Source organism: Gambusia affinis, linkage group LG13 (genome assembly GCF_019740435.1).
Source record: "Gambusia affinis linkage group LG13, SWU_Gaff_1.0, whole genome shotgun sequence".
In the NCBI taxonomy this organism is placed as follows: domain Eukaryota; kingdom Metazoa; phylum Chordata; class Actinopteri; order Cyprinodontiformes; family Poeciliidae; genus Gambusia; species Gambusia affinis.
Genome location: NC_057880.1, coordinates 15,684,182 through 15,694,840, shown reverse-complemented (window position 1 = coordinate 15,694,840; position 10,659 = coordinate 15,684,182). Strand labels below are relative to the sequence as shown.

Here is a 10,659-nt window from a genome sequence, read left to right as displayed (position 1 = left end):
TTAACAAAATAAAGTTGATCGCATCATTTTTAGATGAAATATTAAAATTAAATTTTAATATCTAATTAGATGTTAATGGTCAGTATTCGAGTAATTGCCTTTTTACCAAATACTTTTACACTATTACCTGATTAATTTCTCGGATGGCCACTTTTTACTTTTAAATGAATAAAAAGTAGAGATTTGGGGTTTGTAATGACCCAAAACGTGTAATTTGGCATCATCTAGTGGCCAGACTTCTTCGTCTTTGTATTTCTCGGGAATTTCCTTACTTTTGTAGTAACAAAAGGTTTGTTCAAAAGTAGTAACAGAAAGTTACTAGCTACTTTTGTAGTTTATGGAACATAAATTATTCCATAAACTGTTTATGGAACAGGTTATGGAGTTTATGTACTCTTTGTTATGCGGTTCTTACTTGAATGTGAGACAAAGGAGAATAAGAAATCACAACAATTAAAACAAAAACACGCGTGTCAAATGTAGTACCACTGAAAATGTCACGTTTTTTCAGCGGTGTGAAACACGCATGCGCAGAGCTCCACTCCTTACTTTCACTTTATCGCTGACGCTGGAGTCAGTGAAGTCACTCTCTGTAAATTCCCACAATAAACAACAACAAACTATATACGTAAACTTCACCTTTAAAGTCATGGTAATCTGGTGAAGTTATCATTTGGCCGGGGCACCGTCTTCTTGCACAGACACTAAAATGAACAGAATCCGTAAACAACATGGTTAGCTAACTGAAGAGACAATGTTCTGACAGAAACAACAAACTGTTTTTGGCGACTGGCGACTCCGAACTCAAGGAAAGGTGAGTTTAAAAGGTTTATAGCGCCATGGTTACCTTTAAAAGATCTATTGTTTAATATAATGAAGGCGTTTTAAGGTTTTTAAACTTTAGCGATACTGATATTGAGTGCTACAATAACAGCTGACCAAAATAGCTTTTTAGCCTCAGTAACACCAAGTCTGAGGTGGCATCCTTTTATGGATACTTATAAGACGTAAAATCTTTATAATCTTGTTATTTTCATGTGAAATATGGAGTAGCAGTCCTTGTAGAAATGTTTTTTTTAGTTTTGACAAGTATTATATGCTGTCAGACAACCTCTTTAAGATTATACGAGTGAAGCCATAAATTTCTCAATAAAAACTCAATAAACTGCAATAAATTAAACGTAATTGAAAAGTGAATTTATTTCAGTAGTTTGACAGGATAAGGGAAACTCAAATTTCTTAGTTTATTTACACACAGACTGTCGGTTTAAATTATTATGGCTTACAGCTGTTTCTCAAAATATTAGAATAGTTTCCAAAAAAACATTTTTTAAACTGAAATGCTGGCCTTTTGAAAGGCATGTCCACATACAGTAAATACACTACGTGGTTGGTGTTCCTTTTGCATAAATCACTTCATCAATGGGGAGTGGCATGAAGAAGACACACCTGCCCAGGTTATTAAAATTTTAAAGTTTATAAAAACAACAGTGGTTGACTTTAACATATTGGCATTTTATAGAATTAAAGATAATAAAAAGAAGAATACATGTAAACACATTGCAGACTGAGAATATAAATAACTCAGTTAGGCTTGAATACCAAGAAGTAAAAAAAAAAAATTAAGTTAGTTTTAGACATCATAATGTGAAGAGGCAGGTTGTTACAATGTTTTGGCACAGCTACAACAAATCTGATCACCTAATCTCCTTGAACATTTGGGAATGTATAGAGTTATGGATTAATTAACTTACTTAAACACAGAATCAGCGTCACACTATAGTCCCACACTGTTATGACTTGTAAGACCTTATTTGGTCTTTAATGTTTACAGTTGAATTATTTGCACACTATGGAGCGTCCTACCCTGAAAAAGAGCCCGACATGCATCAGTTGGACAAATAAAGAAAGACTCGGGATGGGAGGCTTTGGGCATGTCTACCTGTACCAACACAATGTAAGTTTTAAACAGTCCATCTGTTGTCCCGAAGAGAAGAAAGTCCAGGCTGATCCTTCTCAAATTTTACTCCTCATCTATTCTTGGAGCAGGAGACGGGAGAGAAGATTGCTGTGAAACTTTGCCGCCTGGACTTGAGTGTGAAGAATAAAGAACGCTGGAGCAGGGAGATTCAAATCATGAGGAAGTAAGAGTTTTATTGTATGATTGCGTTGATCATATAGTCCAGGGGTCTCAAACTCCAGTTCTCAAGGGCTGCTGTCCTGTAGTTTTTAGATATTCCACAGGTACAAAACACTGGAATGAAATGGCTTAATTACCTCCACCTTGTGTAGATCAGTTTTCCAGAGCCTTAATGACCTAATTACTATTACTATTACTATTCAGGTTTTGTGCAGCAGAGGCACATCTAAAAGTTGCAGGACTGCGGCGCTTGAGGTCTGGAGTTTGAGACCCTTGATATTATCTGTTAATAATTTACACCCCACATCTCAAACTTGCCAAAAAAAAAACATATTTGTTGCAATTTTTGTTTTACAGGCTGAACCATGTGAATATTGTTCAGGCCAGAGACGTTCCAGAAGATGTGACCTCCATCGCTCTCAATGACCTACCTCTGCTCGCCATGGAGTACTGTGCCAAAGGAGATCTACGCAAGGTACCAAAGGATTGTTTCATAAAGAACTTAAGTAAGTGTTTGGAGCTTAACAGATCAAGTGATTTTATTTAGGTTCTGAATAAACCAGAAAACTGTTGTGGACTGAAGGAGAGTGAAGTCCTGTCACTTCTCAGTGACATTGGTAAAGTTTTCATCTCATTTAATTTTCATCTGATTAAATGCTCACTTAAATTACATATTGATAATATATGTAAACTGACTTTATTTTGTGAAAACAGGTTCGGGTATCCAGTATCTCCATGAAAATAAGATTATTCACAGAGACCTAAAACCAGAGAACATCGTTCTGCAAGAGATTGATGGAAAGGTCTGCAATTTCTATTGTCTTGCATGCATTTTGCCAGTGTAGTGTAATGTTACTCCTTTGTTCAGTGCTTAACTGTATAAATGTGGGTTTCTGCTCTGCAGCTTGTCCATAAAATCATAGACCTGGGATATGCAAAAGATCTGGATCAAGGAAGTCTTTGTACATCTTTTGTTGGGACTCTTCAGTACTTGGTAAGTAAGTGCTTCATTAGTGACTGATGTCTTCTCATATAATAGTCTGAAATCTTAAGCTTAACCTCTTGTGTTTGTGTGGCAGGCTCCAGAGTTGTTTGAGAGTAAGCCATACACTGTAACGGTGGATTACTGGAGCTTTGGGACGGTTATTTTTGAATGCATTTGCGGTTTTCGACCCTTTCTGCACAACATGCAGCCAGTCCAGTGGTATGTCAATAATGCATAATTGTTATTTACTCAGGATCTTAAGAGTCTTCCAGGTTAGGTAGAATTGTTCATTTCCATCAACTCATCAATATTGATAAAAATGTAATGAAGTCCACTGTATTATCCTGTGTAACCAACCAAAGGTCATCGCTGTCAAGGTTGGCTGTTCATAACAAATGATTGGAAAGTTGAGTGAAATATTCTGCAAGCTGTTTAGACTCTGCTGAGAAACATGACAAACCTTCAGGCAGTGATATAACTTGTCATCCGTAACAAAGTTAAACTACCTGTACAACCCGTTTATGGTCCAGGTGTTTCCTCATGCTGCCAAAAGCGACACTGTCTCCAACCAAACGCACGTTTCACAATGATGTTTTTATTGGAGAACCAGACGGTTTGAGGCATCAAATAACATGCAAATAAGAGGGTAGAAAATTTCCAAACGTCTTTCTTGACACAATGAAATAATTCAGCAGGAACATCACCGTACTCAACAGTTGATTAACTAAGAAACCCAGATAATACTAAATGTACTTCTCTTACTCTGAACAGATACATAAATCATTTCAAGTAAGGTGAGACATGATGCATGAAAACCATGAAATATGGCCAGACAGGACTGCAGTCTTCCGTCTCAGGATTGTGGCACACCCTGCCCGAAGATAACCAAAAGAATTGAAGTAGCGGATGTGGCCTCTTGTCCACATTTGGCTCTGAGGCCAGAGTTTGATTCTTCCAGTTCCTTGATTCACTTGCTGGAATGTTCTGCAGTCAGTTAAAGAAAATACATATTGAGCTTTATTTTTGATGTGTACATAAACTTGTCAAATAGGCTGGCTAAAAGTTTAGTAACGGAGACCAAGCCGTCTGGGAGCTGAGCCGACTTTTAGAGCTTGTAACAAATTGAAGCTTTCAGAACGCAGATAAAGTGATTGAAGATAAGGGAGCCAGCACTGCATATGAGTCATAGAAAGGCTCCTTTTGAACATTTTGTGGTATTTAGGATCTTTTTTTGATTTGCATAATTTCTTTGTTTTGTAGGATAAACAAAGTTAAGAACAAAGGTCCTAAAGACATTATGGCGGTAGAGGACATGAATGGAGAAATTCGGTTCTCAGCACATCTGTCATATCCCAACAACCTCAGCAAGTAAAGACAGAAATACACTTTTTTCTGATCTACTAGAGTAAAATACCTCATTGTGAGAAACTAATGTCCCAAATTTGTGTGTGTGCGTGTGTGTGTGTGTGTTTTTTCTGTGTTACCAGGCCGCTACTGGAGCCGATTGAGTGTCTCCTTCAGATGCTCCTACTCTGGGATCCTGCTTTCCGTGGCGGAGGTCCGGATCCAAAAACAAACAAGCCACGATGTTTCACCTTACTGGACAAAATTCTCAACATGAAGGTTGAAAACATTAATTGTATTTTTGCCTGAAAGCTTATATCTACACTACAGCCAAGCAAATCTCTAACTATCACCATTCTGCCTGTGTTGTTTCAGGTTATGCACGTCTTGGACATGACGTCAGCCCAGCTGCACTCGATGGTTTTGGGTGTTGAAGAGAGTTTTCTCTGCCTGCAGCGTCGTCTGGAGGCTCAGACTCAGGCACACATCTCTCCTGAGAGTCAGGAGCTGCTGCTGGAGACAGGAAACTCCCTTGACCCACGGTGGGCGCCCATGCAGTGTCTGCCAGACGGTTTGGTATGTGACACAAATAAGTCAGACATATAGTTGCTTATGCTGCCATGGCAAACGGTGTCCACTCTCTTTAGGCGCATGTTTGTTGTTAAAATTGTCCTGTTCTTCGTCAGCAACAAGGTGTGTAGCTTGTTCTGCACTTAACTGAATGACTTACCTGAAGGAATGTCAACCTGGATGTTAGCATTCCTGGTATCAGCTAGAGTCCAAATCCAGCTGACTGCAGCATTGAACCAGTCCAAAATGCTACACAGCATGTCAGATTCAATCATGACCAGTCTCTCTGACCAGAGGACAGTTCCCAACAGCTGCCCTTTCATGGAGCATTGAAGTATAGCTCGTACACTAGATTGCCTTAATATCAAAACAACTCCAAGGAGATTTTATTCTCAAATGTCTGCAAAGTCTAATTGCAAAATTCCATCCATTTGCCCCTTCTTCCATTTCTCCCTCCCCAGTTAATTCTATTGTAGCCTCTTTTTATTTGTCTATCTTGGTTGAATCAAACTAAAGTAAATACCAAACTGATTTTGTTGTTGTTGTTGTTCGTTTAGTTTTTTTGTGTACCATTACAACCCTAATGGAAACTATAGACTACAATTTGTTTTCCTTCAGACTATCTGGCCTGTGTAATTTTTTAAAAATAAATTACTTCCACGTTATGTGGGCAATGTACTTTTAAATTCTATTACTTTTTCAGAAACTAGTAATAGACTTGCACCTAATGTCAGTGTCTTTATTTTGTTTTTTCTTTTTAAAAAAATATTATTTCTTGGCACTTTTAGCGCGGCTGGGACGCCTCCATAGTGTTCCTGTTTGATAAGAGCCTTACCAAATACTCAGGACCCCTTACTGCCAGACCCCTGCCAGACAGTGTTAACTTTATCGGTAAGACATTTTACCCTACTCAACAAGATTTCTTTATTTTACTTTTGGAAACTTTTGACAGTTAAATTTTAGAAATTGTTTATATTTCATTGTGTAAAATCTGCAAGATTTTGACCTTTTATAAGGCTCTGTTCAGACATGGCATGAACACATGTTCTGTTTGATTTAGATGACGGTAGTCAAGCCTCTGTAGTCACACATTATTGTAATCTGACCTGAATTATTAGATCCACGTTTCCTGCTTTACTTGCAAATAAACACACAGTCATTCCATACAGTGGAGCAGTAACAACAAAATTGCATTTGCATTTCAGTTTTTCCACAAAAGTAAAGCATCAGACTACTGCCAGCTGCTCTACACGTTTGTTGTTCACTGAGATATATAATATGGTTAAAATACAAGAAAGTTTAATGGAAATGAAAACCTTGATGACATATAACTTTGGATTATTGAGCTCTTAAAGAAACTGAAATCATTTTAGTTCAAAGAATTGTATATATGTGTGATTTAGAAAATGCAAATATTTCCTGGAAATCCCTACTGACCTGAAAGTGGGAAGCATTTTATCTGAGTTGATGTCAGTCGGTCAGATAAAATGTGTGGAGTGCTTTCACACGTTGGATTAGTTCTTGATGGATTCAATTGAACTACCCAGGATGGTAGATCTATGAATACTGCTCTGGTTCCTTTCATTCATTTATAATGCATTCTTTAAATGCCACGTTCATAATAATTAGGTGTCATTTATGTTTTATGCCTCCTGTTTTATGCTCAGTCAGGGAAACAAAGACACAGCTACCCCTGTCTCCTCTTAGAAAGGTGTGGGGGGAAGCCCTCAGCTACATATGTGGTCTTAAGGAGGACTACCTGCGGCTGTACCAGGGGCAGAGAGCTGCAATGTAAGTGCCTCAAAATGCCCTAAACACACTAACTCATTCAAACTTGCTTACTGTATTATTCATATGTCTGCAGGTTAAGTCTGCTGCGTTACAACTCCACCTTGACGCAGTACAAGCACCGCCTCTTCTCCTACTCACAGCAGCTGCACGCTAAGCTAGCCATCTTTAAGACCAGCATCCAGCAGGATCTTGAGCAATACACCAAGCAGAGCAACAGCGGCATCTGTCAGTAGTGATTCATTTCTTCCTGTGACACGCATAGTTGTTTTTCTGAAAACTCAAGTGAACTTCCTCCTTCTGTGTGTTTATGTGAAGCCTCGGAGAAGATGCAGCGGGCATGGCAAGAGAATGAACAGAAGGCTGATGGGTTTACACAGGTATGTAATCTGTAAACACCATGGTGGCATAACACAACACAATGCTCTGAAAAAAATAAAAATCAGTGCTAAGGGATAATCTGTGCTGTAGGTTGCAAACGTGTCGGGTCTTGACGAAGAGATATTAGCGCTACATTCTGAAATCGTGGAGCTGCAGCGGAGTCCGTTTGCCAGGAAACAAGGAGATGTGATGGAGAAGTTGTCAGTAGCTTTTTGTTTTTTAGTTATATTTTACGAGTGTCCATATACTTATGAAATAGTTTCTTCTTTGTCAATTGACTTTAATTGTTGAATCCAGTGATTATGCCTAATAAAAACTTTAAAAAGCTATAAAAAAGTTTTAACAAATGTCAACCCTGACACAAAAATTATAACAGTGGTGCTCACTTGTTTACTGTTTGTCTTTTTTCCAGTGAAGAAAAGGCTGTTGAACTCTACAAGCAACTGAAAACTAAATGCAAAAGTTAGTACAAAGGTTACAGATTCAAAACGTCAAATTTCAGCTCCCTGGAATTGAAAATAATGGAATAGAATTTAATAGAATAATGCTTTATCATGACATATTTATTAGACAGAATTCTACATAGCAGTTATTTCAGTTTATTTTCAACATTATGTTTTATGGATTATTATAAACCAAAATTATGTTAAGACCAATGAAATGAAAACTTTTAATACAAAACTGTCAACTTACTTAAAGTGTGTCTGTGTATATGAAATATCTATTCTATACTTGATAAAAGCTCTTTTTAATTCAGCTTCTGGTTTAAAGGAGGCAGTTGGACTGTGATACACCTCAGTGTATCGCAGTTGGTTAGCTAAAAGTTTGGTAACGGTGACCAAGCCGTCTGGGACCAAGCCATCTTCACAAGATAGAGGAGGGACACCTTGCTGACAATAACATGGCAATGACATAAGAGCTTTTAATCTTTTTCCCATTAGTTTTATGTAATTTTGGTCTTTAATTGTCTTTAAGTGATTACCATCGAATTTGCACTTTAAATTTACACTCTGAAACAAAATAAATAAAAAATCAAGCTGTGTGTAATTCCTTTTTATAATGTATCTGACTTTTTGAACTGAATGACTGAAATAACTAACATGTTCCCTGCAGGTAACGACCCTCCACATGGGTACAGTGATAGCTCAGACATGGTGCGGACGATACTCCAAACGGTTCAGAATCAGGACAGAGTTTTAAAAGACCTCTACACTCATCTAAGGTAATTTACTCAAGTGTTTTATTTAGGTACACAAACAAACTAGTAAATCTCAGTGCAGCTGAATCGGCATTTTATTGCGTTTCTGTCTTTTTGGGGCCGTTTGTTTTTGTAGTGCAATCCTGATGTGTAAGCAGCGCATCGTGGATTTGTTCCCTAAACTAGAAAAGGCCGTCGTGAACATCAAAGCTGCAGAAACTGAAGTGATGCAAATGCAAACAAAGAGACAGAAAGAGTTCTGGTTCCTTCTCAAGATTGCCTGTGTAAGTACGTCGTAAGAGCTCAATAAATATTGCTAAAGCTCTGCAATATGAAGTCTAGTTGTCATGTAGCTTTGTACCTTACAAAGTGCGTGGTTTTGTCTGCAGGCTCAGAGCAACTCTCAGCTGTCGTCACTTAAACAAAAACAGCCAAGTGATGGGTAAGATCTATTAAATGCTCATGTTATTGTGCTGCTATTAATATTATTTATTTTCTCATTTTTTACATTTGTGTGAATTTACATGCTTCCCTTTGTCTTTCACTTTGCTATTGGTCCTTCTGAATTTCCACAGTGAGGGACAATAAAGGATATTTCTATTTCTATACTGTACAAAGACAAATGCCCAAAGGTCCCTCCCTCTATTCATGCTATTTAACCTTGTGAAATGTTATAGGAAGAGAAAAGTGCTGCTCTACTACCTAAAGTCTTAGCGCAGTTTACCCTTTTGAATAAATGTATTTAATTGTTTGATTTTTAAAATGTATTAGTAATGATATAATACCATAGTAAATTATTTGTTTAATACCTGTGGAGTGTTGCATCCTGTGAAAAAACTAAATCTTTAATGTGCTGTTGTGTGTGTCTGTGTGTGTTTTTTTTGTTTGATTTTGCTTTCCTTCTGTCAGAAATATCAGTATAACCACACAGCAGGGGATGTGGTCTTATAATTGCTATATTATTGAAAAAAAGATTGTGTCCTGCAGATTTAGTCTCTTGTGTTTTTCAGTGAAACGGTTCAACAACTTCTGGATGAAAATCAGCGCTATCTGAATCATCTTACATCCCTGATGCAAGATGCCACCCAAGAATTGAAGCAAAGTGTTATGGTCAGTATGAAGTAGCTAATCATTATGCTAACTGATGCGTAGAAGTACTGCAGGTATGGAAGTGGGTCGATTAAGTAAGTTAGGCACACAACTACTAATTTCTGTCTGAGTTTATTTTTCACTCAAAAAAAAGGATGTCTGAGCTTAGATTTTTTTTTTAATTGCTGTAGGGGATTGAACAGATTTCTTTTCTTTTTCTTTTTGAACACTTTTACTTCTCACTGCCAGAAGACACCTTTCTCATTTAATACAGTAAAAATGATCAACCTTTTAAATGTATATTTCAGTAAAACTTAAATTTGAAGTTAGTTTTTTTTTTTTTTGGTTTTTTTAAGTAAAGAAAATGCAGATGTCTGACTCTGCAAAGCAGTGTTAACATAAGTGAAAGGTTGTTAGTAAGTGCTGTTTTAATAGTTTTTTCTTTCTCCACAGGATCAGGACTGGAGCTGGGTTGAGTTTGGAGCAAACAAAGTGGATTCTCAGTAGCTCTAAGAGCTTTCAAAGAATGTATGCTTTGATAAGTGCCTTTCCTGGGGCTAAACTATCTGACATCTTTCTGTTTTGAGTTGTGTAATAACCATGAATCCTGTAAGACAATAATATATAAAACATCATGACAAAGTAAGCTATGCATGTTTTAGGTTCGTATATTACAGAATGTTAACAATTATTTCCAGCTAGAACGTATTTATTTTTTTCTAAATTACCTTGAGTTAGACACTGTTTTTGATGAAACTGCACGGTGAAATGTGAAGAGAGTTTTATAAATGTTGAAAACATGCAATAATTCATCTCTGTTTTCTTTATTGCTTATCTCTCTTTTTAACTATATATGCAAACCAATTAAAGGCTGCTGGCAATATTTTCTGAAAGTTATTCATATACTAAAAGGAGATGAAAAAACAGAGCTAAAAAAATTCAAAATGCTAGGTTAAAACAATGAGTATAATATAAGAGACATAAACATCTCATGAGAAATCGTGTGAAATACCTTTCTGAGCTGTAAAGGGTTGAAATTGCAGAATGAGTGTGAGGTGCAGCAAACATTTATAGACTACAATAGAATGGAAATATTCTTTATCGTCCCACAGTGAGGAAATTCCGGTGTACAAGCAGCAGACTGAGGTAAACGGGAGCATTCAT

General features: G+C 37.1%; 1 protein-coding gene across 1 annotated transcript; it reads left to right on the top strand.

The window, feature by feature from the left end:
* The first annotated feature begins 517 nt into the window (after positions 1-517).
* LOC122842298 (inhibitor of nuclear factor kappa-B kinase subunit alpha-like) lies at positions 518-10,378 on the top strand. Its single transcript, XM_044136055.1, has 22 exons — positions 518-814; positions 1,835-1,957; positions 2,050-2,144; positions 2,498-2,615; positions 2,688-2,757; positions 2,855-2,943; positions 3,045-3,134; positions 3,220-3,344; positions 4,386-4,493; positions 4,613-4,748; positions 4,845-5,045; positions 5,828-5,930; positions 6,707-6,830; positions 6,904-7,055; positions 7,146-7,207; positions 7,299-7,408; positions 7,621-7,670; positions 8,322-8,430; positions 8,543-8,690; positions 8,796-8,848; positions 9,417-9,516; positions 9,949-10,378. The coding sequence occupies exons 2-22, from the start codon at positions 1,853-1,855 to the stop codon at positions 10,000-10,002; spliced, it is 2,202 nt and encodes a 733-aa protein (XP_043991990.1). The 5' UTR covers positions 518-814; positions 1,835-1,852; the 3' UTR covers positions 10,003-10,378.
* Positions 10,379-10,659: the final 281 nt, after the last annotated feature.

What these genes read in the sequence shown, in the direction of transcription:
- LOC122842298 (XM_044136055.1), top strand. Translation starts at nt 1,853, where the DNA reads ATGGAGCGTCCTACCCTGAAAAAGAGCCCGACATGCATCAGTTGGACA. An exon ending in CCAAAGGAGATCTACGCAAG is followed by an intron (nt 2,616 to 2,687) that starts GTACCAAAGGAT and finishes GATTTTATTTAG; the next exon opens with GTTCTGAATAAACCAGAAAA. An exon ending in ACTGAAAACTAAATGCAAAA is followed by an intron (nt 7,671 to 8,321) that starts GTTAGTACAAAG and finishes TGTTCCCTGCAG; the next exon opens with GTAACGACCCTCCACATGGG.